Raw genomic sequence first — 25,195 nt, forward strand, 5'->3', positions numbered from 1 at the left:
CCTCATCCTTTGGCAGCAAAACATAAGCAGCAACCAACATACAGTTAAATGACAGACAGAAACATTGCAAGACAGCATATATAAGCTGCACACGTGAGTACACTTATTGCTTATGCAACTAGTGAGTGTGCTGTGTTTAGAACTGAATGTGACCGTAAATTAAGCTTGAGTGCAAAAGAAAAAGAAACATTCGTCTGAAGCTCTTGAATGAGCAAATGTGCTCATGAAAGACCTTGGCTGAATTTTTGATTACAGACCCCCATTTTACATCATCATAATCTTCTCTTATTAAGCTTCTAGCCAGTATCATTTGTTTGATTAAGAATATAAAAGATTCTACTGATTGAATCTCCCGGGAAAGAACTCATTGTAACCCACTGTATAGAAAAATACATGAGAAGAAGAGGAGAAATATGATTCTTCTCAACGTTTCATGTTCGCTTTGTATTCCTTGAAAAAACAATGACATTTTCTTTAAATGTCACTGTCACGGCTCTCTTCATATTTACACAGATCTACATCTATTTTGCTCTAAAGGGCACGTATGACTGACTCTTCTACTCATGAGATATGAAAACAGGTCATATTTAAGATCAGGTTATGCATCCTCAGGCATTATTACGATAGTATCTGCAAATGTATGTGGTCTGCAACTTTTATTACATTTGTGGTTTATTATTATTGTTAACTAAAACCATAAAAGATCACTTGTTGTTGAATCGTTAAAATAGCTAAAACTATATAAATTTTAATTAATAAATTGTACTGACATATGGAAAAAAAACTAAAACCTTTATTAAAACTAATATATGAAAGTAAAATAGAATTAAAAAAATTAAGAAAAAAAATATTATTGTATGTCAATGATACTGAAATAACAATGGTCTTTAAAATAAATGCTTAGAGTCTGGTGCTTAATTTTAATGACAAATTCTTATTTGCCCCATGTACTGCACTTACACCCTCTAGTGGACAAATCATCAACACTGTCTGATCTCCCATCAGTGATATTTGCTCATTTAAGAAAACAAAAACAGCTTGAGAAATTTAACCCAGATAGCTAAAATGTAAGGTTGTTACAAGTATGTAAGTATGAGGATAAATATGAAAAATATTGCATAGTTCATAACAATAATTGAATCAAGCACATGCACTGCTGCTTAAACTAGGCCTACTTAAATGTCTTTTAAAGAAAAGGCGATTTGTGTGAGAACTATGTCCCAAGCAGCTTTAATTCACAAAGAACATTAAACAAAGTCTTTCTGGATCTGTATTTTTGCAGGTTTGTGTGTGGGCACGGGGCAAGGGTCATGGAAATAACTAATATTGCGAAGAGACAGTTAAATACACCCACATATGTTTGAGACTTTATGTAAAAAGTCAGTGTTTCAGGTTTTATATGATATTAGCAAACATATACTGCAACACTTTTCAGCATTTTATTTATTGATAGACTCATTTCATACACTTATAAAACATACAAGTGTTCATTTAGCCAAAATATTTTATATTTAGGGAAGCATTTTTTATTAGGGGGACATTCTTGTAATGTTAAATAGTGTTTTTTTCTGTTTTATTACACAGAGTAAGTGTGATTAAATAGATGCAGACATTGCAGGTGAGCAGCCACAGCTAATCTTCTTATGAAATGATGCGACAGCTGTCAGAGCGTGTTAATATTGTAAAATTATGTAATATGGGTAATGTCACAAGGATCTTAGTGAAATCCATCTTTTATGAAATGGTGCCTTTGGCTGCCTAAAGTCTGCACTGTAATTCTCAATAGCTTACACAGTGTAATAGTATATGAAAACAAGAAATTGGCCTCACTTGATGGAACCATTCAACGTCAAAACCTCTCAATGATAGAAAATAAGTAAATGTACTCTTCCTCAGACCACCTAAAATGTAGATGAGCTGTTTTCAACCACTGAAAATATTATAAATATTAATATATATTAATATAATGTATAAAATAAACAATCTACAAAAAGGAGCCTTATTGAGGTCTCCATATCCTTGACTGAACGGTGTTGGGCCCTGAAAATGAAGATGCTGAAAGAAAATTTTATTAAGAACTAGAATCTAAAATCATACTGTGATATCTTTAATACTGCTTGAGTTATAAGCACTCAAACTTTGGAAAAATAATATTTAAGGCACTCAAACAGGTAAGTTCAATGCTGCTGTTTTGACAGAAGGAAACAAGATATATCTCTAGTTTCAACATTATTTGTTCTTCAGAGGTTCTTTAAGAGAAAAAGAAGTATCATATGCTTTCTAAATGGCCCACATTTGGTTTTTGACCACTGAAAATGTGTACAATTTAACGATTTACTCCTACAGTCATATTGAAATTACAATATTTCTGGAACTGAACAATGCAGGGGATTAAAAATGAAGATGCCAAAAGGAAAGACTGTTAAGACCCAATATCTTAAAGGGCATTAAGATATCTTTAATACTTCTTGAGTTATAGGCATGCAAACGTTGGAGAAAAAACATGAAAAGAGCTGTTTCCCCATTTTTGAATGGTCACCATTGGCACATAATGCAACAAAGTTTGCTAAAGTCAACAGATTTTACTGACAGACCTACCAATCTGTAAAAAAAACATTATGATGCTGTCCTCATTCTGAAGTCATTTTTACCCCCTTGTAATTTGGTTCTGAATCGCAGGTGAAAATTGCCTGATAAATATTCCATCCATGACATTTCATGACAAGATGACTTTTTCATTGATGAAATAGATAAATAGAATAGAAATAGATGAAATAGATGAAATAGAAATAGTAATAGTAGTATTTTGGCTGAAACCAACAGTTTAAAGTTAAAATCATCTTAATGATAGATTTATTTATTACAAACATGTTTTTCATTTCACAAGATGCTAATTGATTGACTAGGTATGGATTACTTATGGATAATTATGATGCTTTTATCAGCTGTTGAAACTCTCCTTCTGGCGGCACCCATTCACTACAAAGGATGTATTGGTAAATTTCTCCAAATCTGTTCTGATCCATTTCGGATAGCCCAAAGGTGAGGAAATTTTCAGCAGATTTTCATTTTTGTGAACTGTTTCTCTGAAACTTATTTGTAATTCCATACCAGTTACAAAATCAAGTACATCTTTGGAAAGTGAATATATTCTTGTACACTATGGCACTGTGGGCATAAATAAAACCTCAAAGGAGTCCTGTCCATGAACTATTCTATATCCCCAGGAGACAAAAGCTGTACTGTGCGCTGTATGAGTCAGAGAGAGGTGCAAGTCAGGGGGATTTGATTAAGACACGAATGGACTCCTGAGCAAAGGTTATATTCTTCCCCACAGCTACAGCTAGTTTTGACAGGTATGCAGTGATGAACAGGAATTTACATGTCTGATAATTACAGTAGATGGTTTTTTGCTTTTCAAGGTGATTTTTGATGCCTCTGTAGTCTCCTGTCATTCATCCACCATTCAATAGCGAAACATTATAAGAAACTGAAACTAACATCCAAGGTTTTCTGTGGACTCTGAAGTCTGAGGTTTTAAAACAACATTGTTATTAAAGGAAACACACTCTGTGTGTGATGGGGATTGTAGAAACAAAGCGCGTCTAGGCATTCTTGGTGTGAAAATGGTGTGTACTGCCTTGTGAGAAAGTTCTTTGGTCTTTTTAATTGATTTTCATCACCTATTTAGTCTATTTGCAATGTGATTTAATAAAAAAAAAAAAAAGGGAAATATTAGAACGCACAAAACATGTTTAAATGTTTAAATACTTTTTGGGCGTACTTAGAATTTGGGTGTAACTGTCCTAAAAACAATGTCCTAGTAGATGGTATTTTTCCTTATGCAAAATATTATTTCTTTTTTTCTTTTGGGGTAAAATGTGACCTGGACACCTCTTTTCACCCTGATTCGCCCAACCATATGTTGGACTGCATCCAAAGGGCGAGTACTGACATTAACTGTAGTTTGAATCTTAATTTGTATTCTGCAGGCAATCTAAACTCCAGTGTGCACTATGTTGACGTAAGTTCACTACATTGCCTGTGGAATATAAACTGTGTTTAAACACCAGCAATATTCTTTAACCCTGACTCTGTTGTACTCCTGGAACTCCAGTTAATTACATATTCAGATGTCCTTGAGATATCTACTGGAAAGGTATAAACAAAATGTCCAAAAAAATCTAATTCTTTTCTCATGGCAAAGCTCCACTCATTCTGAGTGAATCACTGTGTGTTGATTTGATGGTCAGGTTTATTTTTTCACTTCTTAATCTCCTGTCAGCAATACTATACTCCTATGTTGATTAAATGATAAATTTACCTTTTTTTTCTTGTGTTTCCTGAGAAGGTACCAAATGGAGTCGGATGTATTGATAAATGATTATCTGCTGGAGTGTGAACCGAGCACGATGTGAAACAGTCTGGTCTAGAACTTTTTATGAAGTCACTGAAGCAGATGATGAGGTGTGAAAAAATCAATCGATATCCTGTGGGAATAGACATATCACACAGACCCAGACTAAAGTCATTCTCACATTCACACATACGCACACCCACAGGAATATACACGCTCAGACACAATTATTCACTTCAAAAATGTTTCTCTAGTTTTTCTTGTGGCGTTTCATGCATTGCAACACGTTTCTCTCCTCAAGGTTTCACAAATAAAGACTTGTGTCAAAAAATATATATACAAGTTACCCTGGATACTGCTGCATGGAACGAGAGAACAGATATTTTCTCCAGTGCAGAAAATGACTGTTCTACAAGGACGTGTCTTTAATACAACAAGTGTAAAATAAAGCGATTACAAAATCACTTTAATTCAAGAGCACAAATTTATTATAAATTTTTTTATTAACACTTTAACCATCTGGTATATAACCTATTAAACTGCAAAAAAAAAAAAAAAGGTTTTCATGTAAAAGCATGAATATAACATCTCCAAATCTTTTTTTTCCCCTCAATATTTTAAAGTAATAGTTAACCCCAAAACTCAGCTTTGACTTACTTGCACTTTATTAGTCTTTGCATGTTCGCTTTGTAAACACTGGGTCTGTAGTTCCGCGTGACCTTTCAACATGATTCAATAGTACGAATTGTCACGAACGCGCATCCCTGAGCCTGTGCTACACAAGCTTTTGTGCTTAAAAAGTATACAAATTTTTATTTTTCAAAAAAAATGACAGATCGTTTCACTAGATAAGATACTTCTTCCTCGGCTGGGATCGTTTAGAGCCTTTTGAAGCTGCATTTAAACTACATTTTGGAAGTTCAAAATCAGGGGCACAATTGAAGTCCATTATATGAAGAAAATTAAATTATTAGTAAATTGTAATAGTAATAGTAAATTGTTGTTCTGGAAGTGGACTTTTCCTTTAATACTGAAAAGGTGTGGACACAGTTATTTTTGCACCTGACCTTATTGAATATGCATTATCAGAACATATCGTTTGCTAAGCCATGTAACTGTGGTTTCTTTATTTCTTTATTTTTATTTGTGACTATGCTAATTTGCGTATATATCGCCCTATATTGCGTTGGTCGATATGTTACGTCTGTGTTCTGTAATTTGTGTATTGTTAGTAAGCAACCCACAGAAATTTCCCCTCCCATCTGCTCTCTTTTGGAATTGTGCTCTTGTGCTAATTTGACCTGTTTAGTAAAACTGGCCCCTAATAGTTCATGAGAGTGCCACAACACGTGTGCACCTTCCTGCATGCATCCAGGTTCTACAGTTGTGTTGCTGTCTATGCAGGGTCAGAAAGTTCTCGGTTTTAATCAAGAATATCTTAATTTTTGTCCCGAAGATGAACAAAAGTCTTAGGGGTTTGGAATGACATGAGGGTTAGCAATTAATGACAGAGTTTTCATTTTTTGGGTGAACCAACCCTTTACCTTTAAACCATTGTTTCTGGCAAAATACGAGTCCAAAATCCATAATTGTAACGGAATGAGTGAGACGAGAGGCGAGCGGATCCATTTGCGAGCTTTTATTAAAGGGACGAGACAGATACATGGTCGAAAACAGGCAGGGTCAAAACAGCAGCAAGCAGGTGTGTCAGAGGCGAGACGAGGGAATAATCCTTATAACAAGCCATAGTCCAAAAAGGCAGGCGGCGAGACAGTCGAAAACGAGATGACCAGGCAAGAGGACTAAACACTGAGAACTTGGGAACTTGGAAACTAGGAAACTAGGAAACTAGGAAACGCTAACAATGGAAATAACAACAACAATACTCCGTGGCTTGCATGGGGAAAGTCCGCGGCTTTTATAGCGCGCCTGATTGGCTACAGGAGGCAACGCAATCGGCGCGATGGGTGATGGGAGTAGTAGTCCGGGGTGCAAAGCAACAGTCTGTGTGTAGTGACAGGGTGAGAGCGACATCTGGCGGTGAGCGGACCGCAGGACACCGACCAGATTCGTGACAATAATAACTTTAATTTAAAAGTTGTCTTCTCACATCAAAATCCACATATTTGTTTAGACTTGTTTTGAACGTGTAAATTATGGTTCCATATTTAGCCAGAAGCAGTTTGAAGTTAAAAACATCTCAATGATGGGTTTATTTATTACAAACTTAAAGTTTGTAATAATATGTACTGAAGTAATTTATGTACTGGAGTTGTGTGGATTAATTGTGAATTATTGTGGTGTTTTAGCAGCTATTTGAACTCATTCCAGCAAGCATTCACTGCAAAGAATCCATTGGTGTTACTGATGACTAAAAAACAAACTGGGTGGCCTGAGGGTGAGTAAATATTCAACAAATTGAAATTTTTGAGTGAGCTCTTTCTGTTTGGAGAATGTGAATCATATCTGGTTTGCACCAAACACATTTTTGCGGTTAACAGCGCAGCTTTTTTTTGCATGTTTTTAAAACTGCAGGTCAAATTAAAAGAATTTCAGTCTTTAAAATCGCTTTGTAGCGTGTTTTACTACTTAAAGAGACACAAAAATGAAAATTCTGTCATTAATTATTCACTCTCATGTCGTTACAAACTCACAAGACCTTCATTCATTTTCAGAACACAAGTTAAGATATTTTTGATGAAATCCAAGAGCTTTCTGACTCTAAATAGAGAGCACTGTAATTACCACGTTCAATGTCCAGAAAGGTAGTAAGGACATTGTTAAAATAGTTCATGTGACATCAGTGGTTCAACCGTAATTTTATGAAGCTACAAGAATACTCTTTGTGTGCAAAGAAAACAAAAATAACAACTTTATTCAACAACAACTTCTCTTCAGTGTCAGTCTCCAACACACATATTTGATGACAGACGTATTTGACCCTTGCTCTGTGCCCTTACGAAAATTAACCATGGTTTTATGATAGTAAAATTGTAGTAACCATGGTTTTTTGGCATATTGACTACCATTTGTATAACCACTGTTTTACTACAAATACCATGGTTAAACTATAGTTAGTGTAGCAAAACTATGGCTAATTTGTGGTAACCATAGTTTTTTGGTTTTACTTGTAGTAAAACCATGGTTAATTTTCCTAAGGCCATTTCACACATAAACACAAAACACTTTTAAGATTTAACTCTACACTTAAAAAAAAAAAATTGAAGGACAAGTTCACTTCCAGAAAAAATGTACAGATAATATACCCACCCCCTTGTCAGATGTTGCGTGAACTCTGTGTATTCCGTTTTATGACAGTTAGGGTATGTCAAAAAACTCCCATTTCATTTTTTGGAAAGGGCGTTTGACCCTACTTGTGTGATTACTTTGTACACACTTGGTACTTCTGCAGCAATATGAGATGATTTTGAAGTTGGAGGAGAAAATGAGATGGGATTTTTTTCGACATATCCTAAATGTCTTGAACTGGAAAACACAGAGTTCACACAGAGCTAGACAAAACAAGCATTTGAGATTAAAAAGTATATCAATTGTAATTTTTTTAGAAAATAACCGATCTTTCGTTAGATAAGACCCTTTTCCTTGGCTGGGATCATTTAGAGCTCTTTGAAGCTGCATTTACACTGCAATTTGGAAGTTCAGTGAATCACAAGTTACGCTAACCATTTTATCAATACAACAGCATATGTGACCCTGGACCACAAAAACAGTCATGTATAAATCTCAATTTTGAAAAATGGACCCTCATTTTTCAAAATTGAGATTTATACATCATCTGAAACCTGCAGAAATAAGCTTTCTATTGATGTATGGTTTGTTTATTGGACAATATTTGGCCGAGATATAACTATTTGAATATATGGAATCTAATGGTGCAAAAAAATAAAAATATTGAGAAAATCGCCTTAAAAGTTGTCCAAATGAAATACTTAATAATGCACGTTACTAATCAAAAATTACATTTTGATATATTTACAGTAGGAATTTTACAAAATATCTTCATGGAACATGATCTTTACTTAATATCCTAATGATTTTGGCATAAAAGAAAAGTCAATAATTTTGACCCATACAATGTATTTTTGGCTATTGCTACAAATATACCCCAGCGACTTAAGACTGGTTTTGTGGTCCAGGGTCACATATATATATGACACATTTATGCACCACTGTGTATGAGCATTAGATGTTTAATATAAACAGTACTATAAACCTAAGAGTCACAGATAGCTTTGGGGGGAAAAAAAGACTTATAAAATGTAGTTCATTTGAATCACAGAAAGCACACACCTGCCTGTTGCCACACACTGTGAATGTGTGTGTTTGTGTGGATACGTACCCACATCTTTCATTTAAAATCTTGAGCAAACACACAAAGAGCAGGCGGAGGCTGCATCTGCTGACGTACAGCCAGTGGCTGTGAGAGAGTCCGTTTGCTCCGAGCCTCTGAATCACACAGCATCTCTACAGAAGCATCTCCAACAAACAGAGGAGCAGCAGAGCATTTTTTGAATCCAACATCTGGAGAACTGCACCTGGAGCTTTCAGATTCCTTTATTGTTACAGTGTTTATCCCATCATCTGAATCAGTTTTTTGACTCTTTATCATTTTTTCTGCTTTAATTTTTTTTTGTTTCCTCTTTAACTTTGTTCTTTCTAATCTTTTTATCTTCACAAATCCTGATGAACGACTCGTACCTGCAGTTTCTTAAAGGGCAGAAACCTGCAAACAGCACGTCTTTGCCTCCAAATGGCAGCACGGTTGGTCCTCCAGCAGGGGCGCTGTGCGAGCAGGTTCAGATCCAGGCGGAGGTTTTTCTCACCTTGGGTATTGTGAGTCTTCTGGAGAACATCCTTGTCATCTTAGCCGTGGTCAAAAACAAGAACCTCCACTCTCCAATGTATTTTTTCCTGTGCAGCCTGGCTGCCGCAGACATGCTGGTGAGTGTTTCGAACTCTTTGGAGACCATTGTCATTGCCGTACTAAACAGTCGCCTTTTGGTGGCCAGTGACCATTTTGTGCGTTTGATGGACAATGTGTTTGATTCGATGATCTGCATTTCTCTCGTGGCATCAATCTGCAACCTCTTGGCAATTGCCGTTGACCGCTACGTCACGATTTTCTACGCCTTACGCTACCACAGCATAGTGACCGTACGCAGAGCGCTGGTGGCCATCGCTACGATCTGGTTGGCGTGCGTGGTTTGTGGGATTGTTTTCATAGTGTACTCGGAGAGCAAAACCGTGATTGTTTGTCTGATCACAATGTTCTTTGCCATGCTGGTGCTCATGGCCACTCTCTACGTACACATGTTTCTTCTCGCCAGACTTCACGTCCAGAGAATCGCAGCATTACCCCCAGCAGCCGCCGGTAACCCAGCCCCACGTCAACGCAGCTGCATGAAGGGGGCCGTGACAATCTCCATCCTCCTCGGCGTGTTTGTGTGTTGCTGGGCGCCGTTTTTCCTCCACCTCATTCTGCTGGTGTCCTGCCCGCATCATCCGCTTTGCCTCTGCTACATGTCTCACTTCACCACGTACCTGGTCCTCATCATGTGCAACTCTGTGATTGACCCCCTCATCTACGCCTGCCGCAGTCTGGAAATGAGGAAGACCTTTAGGGAGATACTCTGCTGTTTTGGCTGTCAGCCTCCACTTTAGACAAATGTCTGATTGAAAGGAGACTGAATGTGCAAAGAAAAAGTTTACCTTGATGTAAGATGCCAAAGCGTGGAGGTTGTAATGATGCTAAATATCAAGAGATGAGGATAAGGACAAAAGCAGACACGTAGTATTCCGAAAAATTGGACTGGAAATTTGTCGAGCACAATCAAGGATTTGGGAAGCTCAGGTTCTGCAAGAAAATCAAACAACTGGGGGGGCGGGTGGGTAGATCGAATGTGACCTATCACTTGCTGAAAGGGCAGATCAATTATGTGTTAGTCATGTCTATTATGTGCATTCATTATGCAGTGGGGTCTGACAGTCTGAAACTACACTGAAAATCTAGGAATTAAATCTTGAAATCAATCAGTCTTTTTAGGAGTTAACAAAATGTAAAACAAAAAGACACGTAGGAAGGAAATTTACGGTAGGAAATTTACAAAATATCTTCGTGGAACATGATGTTTACTTAATATCCTAATGATCTTTGGCATAAAAGAAAAAATGTATTTTTGGCAAATAATACAAACACACTTGTGGAGATCACAAAGCTCAAGTGCTTATTAACAAATAATAAAAGTCATTTTGAAAATCATTATATTTTCATTTTATCTTCTCACCAAAATTATTCTGTTAATATAATTTGATAATTTGGTACTTAATTCTATTAGGAAAAGTAAAAAAGAAAAACTTTTTCACTAGTGGTCTCACACTTTTAGACCCCACAGTACAGTACAGTGGTATGCAAAAGTTTGAGAACCCCTTGCAGAATCTGTGAAAGTGTAAATAATTTTAACAAAATAGCAGAGATCATACAAATGCATGTTATAGTCCACAAGACCAAAAATAATTGCTGAAATTATTAAAATTACCCCATTCAAAAGTATCTTCTGCTGCTTCCGAACGGCAGTACTAAATGGAAAAAATGATATTTCAACAAAATAAGAAAAATTTGCACATCTTCATTCCGTTCAGAAGTTTTCACCCCCCGGCTCTTAATGCATTGTGATTCCTTCTGGAGCATTAGTGAGTGTTTGAAACATTTTTAATAGCTGTGTTTGAGTCCCTCAATTGTCCTCAGTGTGAAAAGATGGATCTCAAAATCATACAGTCGCTGCTGGAAAGGATTTTTCTGAAGTACAGTGCTCAGTTTAACTGTTCAGAACAATCAAGAAACTCATTAACAACCATCACAAAAAAAAAAAAAAAAAAAAAATTAAAAGTCGTAGATCATCCAGGTAACCACACACAGTATTACGAACCAAGGGTTCCCAAACTTTTGAAGGGGGTTATTTTAATAATTTCAGCTATTATTTTTGTTTTGTGGACTATATGTAAACATATTTTATGTAAAATATACATTACTAAATAAAAAATAACATGCACTGTGTATGATCTATCTTATTTTGTTACAATTTTTCACATTTCTGCAAGCGGTTCCCAAACTTTCGCATGCCACTGTATGTATATAGTATATTTTTCTGTGACAGTGTTTAAGCCATTTTGGTGCGTAAATGCCTCTTGTCAAAGCTGCTCAAGTGAAATCTGTGGTAAAAATTGCTTGCTAACATCAAAAATATCAGGGCACTTTCTAAGCGCCTGTCTGTCTTTTTTGAGACATCACTAACTTTATTGCTTCTCATAGTTGTCAGAATCAGATTCAGCTTGGACTGTCTCCAATTAGTGACAATATGCCGTCAAACTCAGCCTGACTTCTGCAGTCGGCATGTGTGGATCATTTAGCTGTCAAAGTCTCAAATTTCTGTATTTTTGCCTTTCAGTGGTGGAATGTAACTGAAATGTCACCATTTATTTTTGTCAGAGACTTAAAACAGCAATGCTGAACTAAACGTGTCAGTTCCAACACCAAATGTCCCTCATTTCAGGGGGGGTTTGCCTTTATTTAAAAGTGGAAAAGAGAAAAGTTGATAAGATAAAAGACCACAAAACAGCGTTCAAACTCAGGTCGCTCAAAGCACAACCTCACTGTGCGTTAGAGCACTACCTACATACTGGCTCTGACTAATTATCCCTCTTATGCCAACATCATAGTTTAGCCATTTTTAATGGGTGCGTAGTGGTTAAAGTTTGATATTGTGCTTATTTAGCTGACCTATATTGAGTCTCACTGTGTTTGCCACTCAATGAACACTTTAGTGCATGAGCTTTAGCACTTGACTTGTATCTGTGGCCACAAACTCCAGTAAATATCTGCAAAAAAACATGTAAAATAAAAGGGATTAGCTTATTCACGGCATGTGTTCTCTGTTTCTTCTTGTGGAATGCATGAATGTCAGTTTGTGTTTCTATAAAGAAGTTTGTACATTGTGCATTGTGCATGTCTTCCTTCTTATTCTTACCACAAATGCTTTAAAAGCAAATTGCTATTCTGTTATCATTCTGACATTTAACTCAAAGTCTTTGAGTTAATGTCAAAAGAACTCTATGTACTCTTTTGTCCTGGAAAAAAAAAAAAACCTAAGATGAGTTATAAAATGAGAAAAGTGGTCAAAGTCCTTTCATAATGATGTTAATGGTTACCTGTATGAATGCAGCATAGAGTACAGTTCATAAAACATTGGATGTTATGAAAAATGAGTGTATATTAGAAAGAACTACATTATGAATTCATGTGAAGCCTGTTATGGACCCATTTAAGCATATGTATTTAAATATACCAAATAAATAGGAAAAACTTCTGTGAAAATCATCAATCAAACCCACTACACTAATATTGTTTGTGCTGAGCTCTACCAGTCAAACTACAGAAACACTTGAAAGGTGAACGACCCTAAAAACAGCTTGTTTGCATACCAACAGAGACTCAAAAGACAACCCATCAGTAACAAAGCTGAAGGGGAAAACACGAACGTAATACAGGACAGTAATGTCCATCACATATCAGTGAGGCAAGTATCTAATGACGTTAATGATCTTGCCTTCACACTTTCTGGAACTTAATTGTTAGTCCTGAAGGGAGATCAGGCTGCATCCAGTGATTCACATGATGTCTTGGAGTTTAGCATGTGTAATTGGCATCCATTATGCTATGATGCAAACCCCAAAGCAAATGTACGTCTGACAACCACAGGGGTCAATAATGGCACAAAATGCTTAACTTTTTGTTCTGGATATTTTGTGCCTTTCATGCTCATTGCATTGCATGGCAGGGGGAAGGTCACTGGGTACCTACAGTACACACATCAGCAATGTTACTGAGTACATGAGAGTTGGCAGAAATCCTATGGCAGTGATCTGAGAGCTTCTCACCAGGAAAGAAATATCGGAGAACGCATATGCTTTACTGTGTGCTTTGGGCCCCCCTGTAGCTTAATGAAAGAATGTTATTTTGTGCTCTGCATTCAAGCTCAGTCTTTCACGTTTCTCTTCCTCTCTCGGTTCTTTCCTTTTGAATTTTTTTGAGATCTGAAATCTCATTTTTACTCTTCAGAAGGAAGCAAACCATCAAATTAAACTCTTAGCTGCCTTGTCTGTTTGACCTCTGTGGAACTAATTCATTTTCTGATGCAAAGTTGTTGTGCACAGTTCCTCAATTTGCCAAAACAGGGTATTCAAAATGGAAAAATGCAGTAGTAAACAACCAGATTAGTGGGGGAGAAGATATCCTACCTGAATGGAACCAGCACAAACGTGGGTTTGCTAAAACAGATTTATTTAGGGTGACGATACCTCTTCTTTTCTCAGACATACTTGACAGAGATTTCTAAATTGCCTAAAACGTCTGGGATTTGACTTTGTTTGTCTCTTGATTTCATACTTGCTGAAGGTAATATGTGAAAAGTGGTTTGATAATAGCATGCAGGTATTGTACATAATTGACCAATTGTACAAGAAGGAGGACATTTGTAAATTTGAAGGGTCTGGCTTCTGGTCTCATCTGCTTCCAGCTAAATAACAGCTTTTAGCTTTACAAAACAGCATTTTGCTGCTTGATACTGCAAATTAGTGTGTCTTTCCATATCATTTATCAAAATATTATCCTAATTACGAACACACTGGTTTGTCGAGCAAACAGTTTTATGTACTGTTTACTGCACGTTCTTATTCTTCTGGTTATTTCCTATAGCGGTAATGAACCGGAAGTCTTACTTCGGCATTGAAGAATAAGGTGGATAGAAAACGGTCAAAGCAATGCAAATATAATAATATAGTGTATGAGGACAGTAGAGCTCACGTCAATAGGAAAACAAAGCCAAAATCAGGGCATTTTAGGCAATCCTGGCCAGGACGTGTTCTGGAAAAATGGCTACCCTGGTGAAAAAAACAGCATATGCTGGTAGGTATGTTTTGATGCTGGTTTAAGCTGGTCCTTTGCTGGTTTAAGCTGGTCCTTTGCTGGTTTATGCTGGTCCTTAGCTGGTTAAAGCTGGTCCTTTGCTGGTTTTTGCTGGTCAAGGACCAGCATGAACCAGCAAAGGACCAGCTTAAACTAGCATCAAAACCTATCTAACCAGCATCCCAGCATCACAACATACCTACCAGCATATGCTGTTTTTTTCACCAGGGTAATGGTTAAAATGATTTACTAGCCATATCTACGTGATGTTAAAAGAAAATGGAAAGCTGTTTCAGATAGCGTTCTTTTAAACTTTGTAAAGATTACAAAAGCATTTTTTCCTTTGGAGAAACATCCACCGCTGTATCGTTCACAATAAGTACAGCAGTCAGCAGAAGAGGGAGCTACTGAGTCAGTCCAGTCAATTGAAAACATAGCCTATGATTTACAGCCATCTACTGGCCAACAATTTAATTATATTTTCTGTAGCGGAAAATATTAAGTTTGAGCTTTAGAATAACTCATGATAACTGGAACTGGTGCAAAACACATTTTAGCACTAATATATGTAACAACAGCTAATGTTGCAAATGCTTTCAGTAAAGCTTGTATTAAACTTGTGATATTTTTTAAGCAGTGTTATCTGCAGATGACTTTGGTCTCAGAGAAATGTTTTGGCGGCTAAATCCTTGTTTCTAATAAATCTGGCCTGGGAAAAGTACCTAAGCAGGTGGATTTAGAGGAACTGGGTTTTAATGCTCTTAGCACTGGCCTTCACTGAGACGGAAGATAATGGAACAGAAACTGTTCAGGCGTGATTTTTTTTACTTTTCTGAGGAAAGGGAACATGGAGCTGCTGATCCTCTCAGCACATCACATAAAGCGCCTGACTTTGTGCAATGATATCAAGCTGGACCAGACAAACTGATTCATTTCTAAAGCTTTACCAGACGTGTTTTTGGCACCACGTATTTCTTTGCTGTTGCAGACAGGTAATGCCCAGATGGTCAAGCAATGTCCAAACCATCTCACACACAACTCAGAACTTAGCATTAAGTTCCCTAACTAATTCTAATCTTGACCATCTAACGCACCACATGGCCAAAAGCACAGTATATCTATGTAAATATATGTAGTATGCTCTACGTATTGTGGGGATGAGTGTAAGAAAAAGTTTGAGAGCAAATTATGACAATTTTCAGTCTGTCCATCATATAAAGCTTTCATACGATTTAGAAAACTTGGAATATAGTACTGAGCACTTCTACAGTGCTTCTGCTTTTTTGAGGTTGATATTTGAACTCTTCACTGAAAGGTTCTGCGTATCAAAAACATGAACCAAAATGTGTGTGTGTGTGTGTGTGTTTTGTGTTTCTATTGCTGTAAAACCGCTTTAACCTATTTTTAAGGTGTTACATATTTAAGCATATGGTTGAGTAATTCATGACAGCATTGCCAATTTTGGAAATAAATATAACAGATATGAAGCACAGGTCAGTTTCTCAATTACAGTATCCATACAGTTTTGTTTTTCTTTTTTTGATAGCTGTCTCATAAAACTCTCTAAGATCCCAAACTAACTAACTATCCCTAATCTTAGTCTTGTAACCCTGCAAAACACTACATGGCCAAAAGCACAAGGGGCCTATATCTACGCAAATTGTTTTTCTCATAGGGATGATTTCATGAGAAGTTTTTTCCGAAAATTTGCACCCATTGAGCAAACCAATTTCACACCAACACCCACACACGAAGAGAATCAAACACATTTATAAAAGCTTAAACTAGGTCATTAACCCTATTACTGATCTATTTTAAGCAGTAATACGGATGCAAATGTAATAGTTTTAGTTTGCAATATTTAAATAAATTAAATAAGTATTGTAAACTAAAACTATTACAACTTGCTTTTGTAAATTAAAATAAATACAATTTTATTATTAGATCTACTAAACTACTAAACTACTACAATATTAACTAAAATAAAAATGGTGAATACTATAATAGTATATAAATAATACTAAAATAACACTGGTATAGGAAAAATTTGTTCATTTGCAGTGTATTAAATGTGCATAAATTATGCATCACAACAGTTTTCACTCTACATAGTTCATGCAAAAATCATGTCAAAATCTAAGAAGATGCTCTGCCATTACTTGTAGGACAGCAATGCCATTTTGGAAATAAATAACAGATATAAAGCACAGATTAATTTCTCAGAGTATCAGTGCAGTTTCATTATTATCGTTGCACTGAAATCACAGGAAAATTCACAGGTTAATTATTAAAATGATAAATTGCTAAACCATCCACTGGTCTTTTATACAAGTTTGCAGAATGCAGGCAATGTCCATATAAATGATACGGCGGGTAAACTCTGCAAACACACAAGGTGATGATAAACAGTGGTTGGTCTTAAGTCTGTCTTCTTTTTTTAAGTTGACTGAGCTCCTTGAAAACCTGAGTACAGAAACATGTAATTACTTTTATAGCAAAGAAAGTGTTTCACAATAACAGCTATAAGATCAGACTTCCTGAGTCAGTTATTCTGCAGTGCTCCCTTTAAGAGCTTTGGCATTTAAACTTGTGACTTATCTGTCTGTTACCTTTAGCTACATCTATTCAAATAAAATGCTAAATGAGATAAATTAGCATTTAGAAATACTTACCCATATGCAAACAGCACAGAGGACAACTTTAATGGACACAGCCAGTCCTACACAACTCCAAAGGACAAAGAGCACTGAATCGTCTGCATCCACACGAGGCAATGAGACACTTATGTTTACATATGATTCATTAACAAACTTGGTGGAGAAATCAAATGTAATGGGTGCAGCTGTTGGCATGCAATCTGGAGAGACAAATGGGACTACATTAACCAGAATGATCTTCAACAAGTGAATTATGCACATAAATGACTTACCCCCGGTTTCAAAGACAAGGCTTAAGCCTAGTCTTGGACTAAAGTGTAAATCTGAGCTGTTTCAACTGAAAGAAACTTGCACTGACTGATCTTAAAATATATCTGTGCCTTTGTTTTGTCTCAAGATGCACACCAGTAATGTTTTTTTTTCTGAGGCATGTTTATAAAAATTCCTGGCTTAGGCTAAGCCCTGTCTATGAATCCGGGCCTAAAAGAGCAAAGCAAAGCCATATTGTTTCTGCTTTTGAAACTGATACCATATACTGATGTGTATTTAGATACTGGAAACTAAACCGAAATGTGCAGTGCTCTGTACAACATATTATGCCAAATATTAAGTTGTGCATTTTCACAATTGTTTATTAATGTATGAAATACCTGAGATATTAAGTCTAACCCGATTTTGACAGTTCTTTCCTCCAGCTTTGGCTCTAATTAAACACTTGTAGATCCCAGAATTTGCAGGAGAAACTTTCCTTAAGACCAAAGATGCATTTTTGTCCAATGACATAGAATCGTTGTGTTTATCAGTCTGGATGACATTTTCAGACTTTATGAGGATTCTCATTGTAGATCTGTCACTGCTGTTATTGTAGAGCTTAAAAAAGAAAAGAAAAAAGAAAGAATAATGAGTTTATATAGGAGTGTAAAATCCTCTGCATTTGTAGCACTAAAAAGATTGTGAAAATTGCACCTCAATTTCCATTCCTTCAAATTTAAGTCATTTAAGCACTGAGTTTTGAAGTTATCATATACTGTATAAACTGAGACTACATTTTACCAAAATATGCTTCTTTTGTAATCATATGATTTAGTCAGCAATTCAGCACTCATAAAATCCTATCTGCATTCATTTCAAATGTGAATTTTTGATCATAAAAAACAACAAAAATTTTGCCACACCTAGGCTCCAAAAATATAAGAAATTAATTAAATATCAAAGTAAAAGAAAATGAATGCATTCATAAAAATTAATTGATAATAATAACTAGCACACATGCAAATGTAAATTATAGTACATTAAATCACAAAAATGAATTCAACTACTATGTATTTACATTTAAATTAATCATTTGATACTTATGGTGTACATACATGTTTGCATTTTATGTTTTAGAAATACCTGCATGTAATTACATGTGTAATTAATTTCTGCAGTTGCATTTATACTTACACTGTTGACCCATCCCTTACACCTTAACCCACCCTTAAACCTACTCATACCACCAAACCTGTCACCAACCTTACCCATATCACAACAGCAGCAAAAGTGTTTTGCAGTACCATATGAACATAGTAGTTATTATACATATTATGCATATTTTTACATATATTTATTTTTTATCAATACAAAAAAACATACCGATGGTATGTTTTTAATTTCATCCCAATACAACTTATTGCCTGAAGAAACTGAAAATACATAAGAATTATTTTATATGGAAATGTCTGTCACTGTCTGAATGTACAGGTTGGCAGTGAATAAAGAATTAAGAGGAATGGGTGTAAAGGAAATGAATGCGTGTCAGAATGTTTCCTGCTTAAAACCATAAACCACAAACATTAAAGACTGTTCACAAAACGCATTTTGGATTCCACTGCACTGCTTTTCCATTGCTTTTTATGTAAACGTGCACAAGACAGACGTGTTTGACGTTGCGCGTCTCCCGCCTTTTGCAAAAACAAAGCGTTCTAAAAACGCGGCATACAAGTCTTTTTTTTTTTCTTTATGTTTTTTTTCCCCCCCTCCATTGCACTGTTTTGCGTCTCGCGTTTTTAAATTCTGTGTAAATTACCTGTATAAACCATAAACCTATTACAGCCTACATTCTGGCTCAAGCCATACGGTCAGAGAAAATAAGCATGGAATATGGTTTCTAGCAGTGATTATATGAGACTTGAAAGATGGAAATAGCTCACCTTGTACCATGTAACAGAGGTGTAGCTCTGACAGTTTTGACGGAAAGTACAGTCCAAAGTTATGTCATCTCTGCAACTTGCGGTGACTAAGAGTTCATCGTTGCCAGCTACTGTATTAAGGGTCAACGCTAAAAGCAGACATCACAAATCAAAAATACACTGCTGGAGGTAAAAATCAACAGCTCAAAGCTCCTAAGTACGCTTTGCTTGTTTGGTTGCTGGGTATAATGTACATCTGTCGTTACATGCTGGAGTTATTAAGTGAACTGTCTGTGTTATAGACTGCTGTTTTCTTGTTGTTAAATTATAACAAATACTGAAACCTTACGTCCTTAATAATTAGGCCTAAGTTATAAGTAAAAACAACGAGTAAAATAGAGAAAAAGAAATCTGACTCACCTATCACAAGCAAGCGAATCATTATGTTACTTGTGAAATGCGTGATGCTCATTTCCTTTTAAGTTGGCTGCTTTCCACGGTTCTTATGAATCACTTTTTTTATGAGGAAACCTTTTTAATGAGGAAAAATTGGTGTGGGTTTAATCTTTTGAGGTTAATACGTTTAGGACTTGACTATGTTAATACACTGCAACGTTTAGAACTCAGATTATTAGGATTTTAAAAAAATAATAATAAAAATAACATTTGACATTAGACTAAATTGTGAGGACTGAACATTTCCCCTCATATAAGTGAACACAGAAGCATACTATTTATAGTTTTGTGAAGCTGTTTCTTTGTAAAGTGATTTTCGGGGAATTCAGACAGAAAGATGTGATCTAATCTTTACTTCTCTTTCTAAGTAGGCAAAATCAGTCTATAAAGAAAGAGAGATACACATGAAAACTCACGCTATGATTGGCTTATATTGCAATTATGCCCACCCATTATGTTCTCATCATCACTGATTGGCTGATTACCCTGTCAATGCGATAATACCCGCCTGGTTAAACTAGACAAATGAATCTCTTGATCTGGAAAGCATAGCTGTGTACAAAAACATCTGACAGATGTCTGTAAGATGTCAGTTTTACATGCATTCTAAATCATAAACATCTTAAAGACATCTAATAATCGTCTATTTGACATTTGATTGGAAATATCCTATAGACGTATTGCAGATGAGCAAACTAAAAAATCCGTCTTGCAGATGTAAATGGAGACATCAAATAGACATCTCCGAGATGTACGTGTGCTATCAGGGTAATGAGCAAATTCGGACGCTAAAAAAGTAAACAACTCATCTTCTCTGATATCATCACTTTGGGTTGCATCTAAATGAAAATAAACGTGAATTATTTATTGTAAGCATTTAGCTAAGTTCAAATAAAACAGCATCTCCATGTCTGCAATCATCATGACACTGTCAGTGTTTGCTGAGAATTTGTTGACAACAGTAATAACAACAGTAATAAAAATAAGAAAGATGTCACAACTTTATTCTTTATTAGTGCATTTATGTCATTTGCATTATTAAACACAGTTCTTTTCCTATACAAATATACAACATTATTAGTTTATGATGTCCTGCTTGAATCAGAAACTGTTGGTCAAATTGTAATGCAATATGAATTTATGTGCTACATTAGGGCAAAAAACAATTAGCCTACGTATATGCTTTCATCACGCACCAGTTTTTCCGTAACATCATCTTTTGTTTTCTTAATCATTTTAACATTTAGAAACATGATAACAGCAGCACAAGCCATCACCACACATGGGATGATGATGAATTTAAAACGCTGACTGGCACGCAGATCATGCTGTTTGCTGCTTACCGCTTGCAGTTGATGTTTTAAGCAATCTAAGCACAAAAACAAACACACCCAAGTCTTAGTTTTTAGTTTAACATCACATTTACTATTTAAGGGAATGCTGACAGCTTAAAAATAAGGGAATTATTTTTTATGATACTTCTCCTTTCTACTTCTCTTAAAACTACAAGTGGAGTCTTCAGCAACTTTATAATGCAAATCACTAACCTGTGAAGGTAAATTCTGTAAGTTCTCACCTGCTGAATCATACTTAGTATTTGCTTCCTGAATGTAATGACCCAGTGGAGGCCATAAGGTGCATCTGTAAATGCCACAGTCTAGTTCAGCAGAAGCAGGAACCAGAAGAGAATTGTCCTCTCCCACCTCATAGGAATGATTTGCAAACTTATAGAGGGTTGTAATGTTTTTTAGGAGATCTTTCAAAACAAGTCCAGCCAGAGCATCAGTACCCTGCTCAACCTGTAAAAAAAAAAAGTTAGCTTTATTTAAACATGCTCCAACAAACAATGTTTTGATTTAGCTTACAGCTCTTAATTTTGACCAGGTGAATGTTAATATTGGCTAAAGCAGGTTGTCAGCTACTCTTAACTTGTGCTTTTGAAATACTAAACAATTACCAACCTTGTACCAAGTTATTCTTCTGTATTTTACACCTTGTTCAATGTTAGCCGGACATGGTATTTTGATCCAGTCGTGCTCCTTTACTGATACTGATAAGTGAATCAGATGGACTGAAGGAAAGAAATTATAACATTTTATGTATTTATTAAAGGCTGCATTCAGTGAAGCGAACTCAAACACGTTTTTTTTTTTTTTTTTTTTTTTTTTTTTTTTTTTTTTTTTTAGCTTTTCTGCGGATATTCCCCGGACGTTTTGGCATTTTGGTAAACAGACCGTAGGTTAGTTTCACTTTTGTATTGACGTGTTTCTTTCTTTTTTTTTTCCCTCGAACCTTTCGCAATTACGCAATACATTAGGTTGTATATGTGTATAAATGCATGTGCTACTTACAAATTGTGAAGAAAATGTGCAGCATGTTCAATGTTTTGTTTCTTGCGCTTTCTTCTTTCCTTCTTTCTTTTTTGCCTGAGCCGGAAACTCCAACGTGCGAGCTCATTGGTCGATTCGTAATAACAACACTTTCAGTTTTACATGTTCTTATTTTAATGTTGACACAATTTAATACAGTTACATTTGCAAAATGATGCCTAGTACATGTTGTTAATGAACATCTCCTTTGGTGTTACAATAATTATGACAGTAAAACACAAATACAAACAGGAAGTAATACATAAGTTATACACCCACGCACACACACACACACAATGGTATTCCTATCATTATGGGGACCTTCCAAAGGCGTTTGTATAATGGTTTTTACACAGTAGGTCTACAAACTGTATTTTCTATCCTATTACCCTAACAAACCCTTCACACAAAACTTTCTGCATTTTTACATTTTCAAAAAACGCAATTCCTTATGACTTATAAGCAGTGTTGGGGGTAACGCATTACAAGTAATGCAAGTTATGTATTCAGATTACTTTTTTCAAGTAACTAGTAAAGTAACGCGTTACTTTTTTATTTACAAGAGTTATTTTTTCAAAAAAGTAACACCAGTTACTTTTTTTTCCCTTTATGTATGTAATCCCATTTTATTAACCAGTGTCTTTGCTGCTGACCTTTGTTGATCCAATTCAACCATACTAATAAGCAAAACTTACTTTGGATTAACTAACATTTATGCTTCATTTTTCTTATTGCTGAAGAGTGTTGAATTTCCTTCTCCTACAGTTCTACTGTACAGACGTGAATTTACTTTTCCATCAGCCTTAAGCTTATTTTTTTCACTTTTTGCTGTGAAAGGGCTTTTACATTTGCTAAAAATTGAACTTTTTATATTAAAAACAAACAAGCAAGCCCTGCCCAGATTTAAAAAGTAATGTAAAAGTAATGCAAAAGTAATGTAACGCATTACTTTCCATAAAAACTAACTAGGTAACGTAATTAGTTACTTTTTTAGGGAGTAACGCAATATTGTAATGCATTGCTTTTAAAAGTAACTTTTAACCAACACTGCTTATAAGCTTGTTTCCTCATGGGAACCAAAAATGTTCCCACAAGGTCAAAAATGACTGGTATTAATGTACTTGTGGGAATATTTGGTCCCTATAACATAGGGAATACCAGGTACACACAGACACACACATAGTGGAAACACTGATTCTATTATTTAAACATGGACTAGTGGTATATACACCAGTCAAAAGTTTTTAAACAGTACAATTTTTTATGTTTTTTAAAGAAGTCCCTTCTGCTCACCAAGCCTGCATTTATTTGATCCAAAGTACAGCAAACTCAGTATATTTTTACTATCACTATTTTTACTATTTACTATTTTTACTATTTAAAATAAGCTTTTTTTATTTGAATATATTTTAAAATGTAATTTATTCCTGTTATTTCAAAGCAGAAATTTTTAGCATCGTTACTCCAGTCACACGATCCTTCAGAAATCATTCTAATATTCTGATTTGCTGCTTTAAAAAATTATTATTATTATGTTGAAAACAGCTGAGTAATTTTTTTCAGGTTTCTTTTGATGAATAGAAAGTTTAGAAGAACAGCATTTATCTGAAATCTTTTGTAACATTATAAATGTCTTTATCATATTTTTTTTATCAATTTAAAACATCCTTACTAAATAAATGTATTAATTTCTATAATTTATCCCAGATAATTTATTTCAGATAAATGCTGATCCTTTCTATTCATCAAACAATCCTGAAAAAAAATGTACTCAGCTGTTTTAAATATTGATGATGATGATAATAATAATAATAACAATAAATGCTATTAAAATTAAACAGCAAATCAGCATAATAGAATTATTTCTGAAGGATCATGTGACACTGAAGACTGCTTTTTTTTTAAATGCTTTTTTGGATTAAATAAACTCAGGTTTGGTGAGCAGAAGAGACTTCTTTAGAAAAAAAAAAAAACATTAAAAATCTTTCTGTTCAAAAACTTTTGACTGGCAGTGTAATAGGCAGTTGTGGTGTTTCTGTCACTTAAATTTTTTAGCTTACTGGATCCCTCAGTTTGACATTTCAACTACTCAGTTAAGCTACTCAGTTGGGTTAAACATTTAACTACTCAGGGTAGTTTTATTTAACTCCACTATTGTTTAAAAATTACTATATGGCTGGCTTAAAATGAACCCAAAATTGTAAATTAATAAATAGTAAATTAATAAAGGTTCATTTATAAAAAAAAAAAAAAAAAAATGCAATCAAAAGAAAAAGAAAAGAAAAAGCAAGTAATTTTATGCAATAGTGGACTAAAATAAAACTACCCAGATGGCTGGGATAAACATTTAACCTAAACGCTGGGCCAAAACAACCTAGTTGCTGGGTTTGTCCATATTTTACCCAGCGCTGGGTTGTTTTTAACCCAGAATTTCTTGGTTGTATAACTGAAAAAATGGTGTTGGCAAAAAGTTGAAAAACTGGCACGTAAGGCTTGACAAAGAAATCAAGTTAAAGTATCAGAATTATATTAGAGCTAGACTAAAAGATAAAAGTGTGTCTGTGACTTAAAAGAAGCTACTGATGGTCCTCAAAATACATGAATAAACAAATGAATTTCTCTCTTTGTTCAATATTTATCCATCAATGAGAGTATGGACGTATGATCTATATAAATAAATTTTAAGCCTATAATTATCTATATCTTATAAACAGTATTTATAACATTCATAATAACCCTTAAGGACATAAATTTGCTATAGATTCTACAAATATTTACAGAGAATATACAGTTACGTAAAAACAAACAAAATATATAAAACTACAAAACAGCCCCCATTATATTCGTCCCCTAGGAATAAACCATCCATAAAAAGTAATTAAGAATAGCAAAAGCACACAGAAATAAAAAACAGATTCTATCAGCACAGCCTAATTGTGCGAACAACCTTGTAAATGTTCACAAGCTTGAACTGTTTTAATGTAAACTAAACTAAAATGACCCCATCAGCTTTTTTTGTTAATCTCAGTCTTTCCAGCTTGACCTTCCAGTCTTGCTTCCACTTACGTCCTGTTTTCTTCTTACTGTTCTAAATATGACTCGATCACACACCTGTGAAAGGAAATTTTACATCAGACAGGGTTCAGAAACACTGAAACGCATACAAAAAAACATTCTCCCACATAATCTTTACCATCAACCTG

General features: G+C 35.1%; 2 protein-coding genes across 2 annotated transcripts in view; one reads left to right on the plus strand and one right to left on the minus strand.

Moving 5' to 3' along the window:
• The first annotated feature begins 9,061 nt into the window (after positions 1 to 9,061).
• mc3r (melanocortin 3 receptor) lies at positions 9,062 to 10,230 on the plus strand. The gene has a single exon (XM_051117381.1). The coding sequence runs from the start codon at positions 9,062 to 9,064 to the stop codon at positions 10,037 to 10,039; it is 978 nt and encodes a 325-aa protein (XP_050973338.1). The 3' UTR covers positions 10,040 to 10,230.
• A 6,146-nt stretch (positions 10,231 to 16,376) lies between these two features.
• Positions 16,377 to 25,195, minus strand: part of tcf15 (transcription factor 15) — a 33,253-nt gene continuing 24,434 nt past the window's right edge. Inside the window, exons 8-15 of the mRNA XM_051117388.1 lie at positions 21,975 to 25,103; positions 21,585 to 21,694; positions 21,200 to 21,422; positions 19,588 to 20,992; positions 19,189 to 19,316; positions 17,647 to 17,866; positions 17,012 to 17,196; positions 16,377 to 16,802 (exon numbers count right to left, since the gene is read on the minus strand). The gene's annotated coding sequence lies outside the window, so the exon portion shown is untranslated. The remainder of the gene's footprint in view (positions 16,803 to 17,011; positions 17,197 to 17,646; positions 17,867 to 19,188; positions 19,317 to 19,587; positions 20,993 to 21,199; positions 21,423 to 21,584; positions 21,695 to 21,974; positions 25,104 to 25,195) is intronic.

The sequence above is a fragment of the Labeo rohita genome, chromosome 8 (assembly GCF_022985175.1).
Source record: "Labeo rohita strain BAU-BD-2019 chromosome 8, IGBB_LRoh.1.0, whole genome shotgun sequence".
NCBI lineage: Eukaryota > Metazoa > Chordata > Actinopteri > Cypriniformes > Cyprinidae > Labeo > Labeo rohita.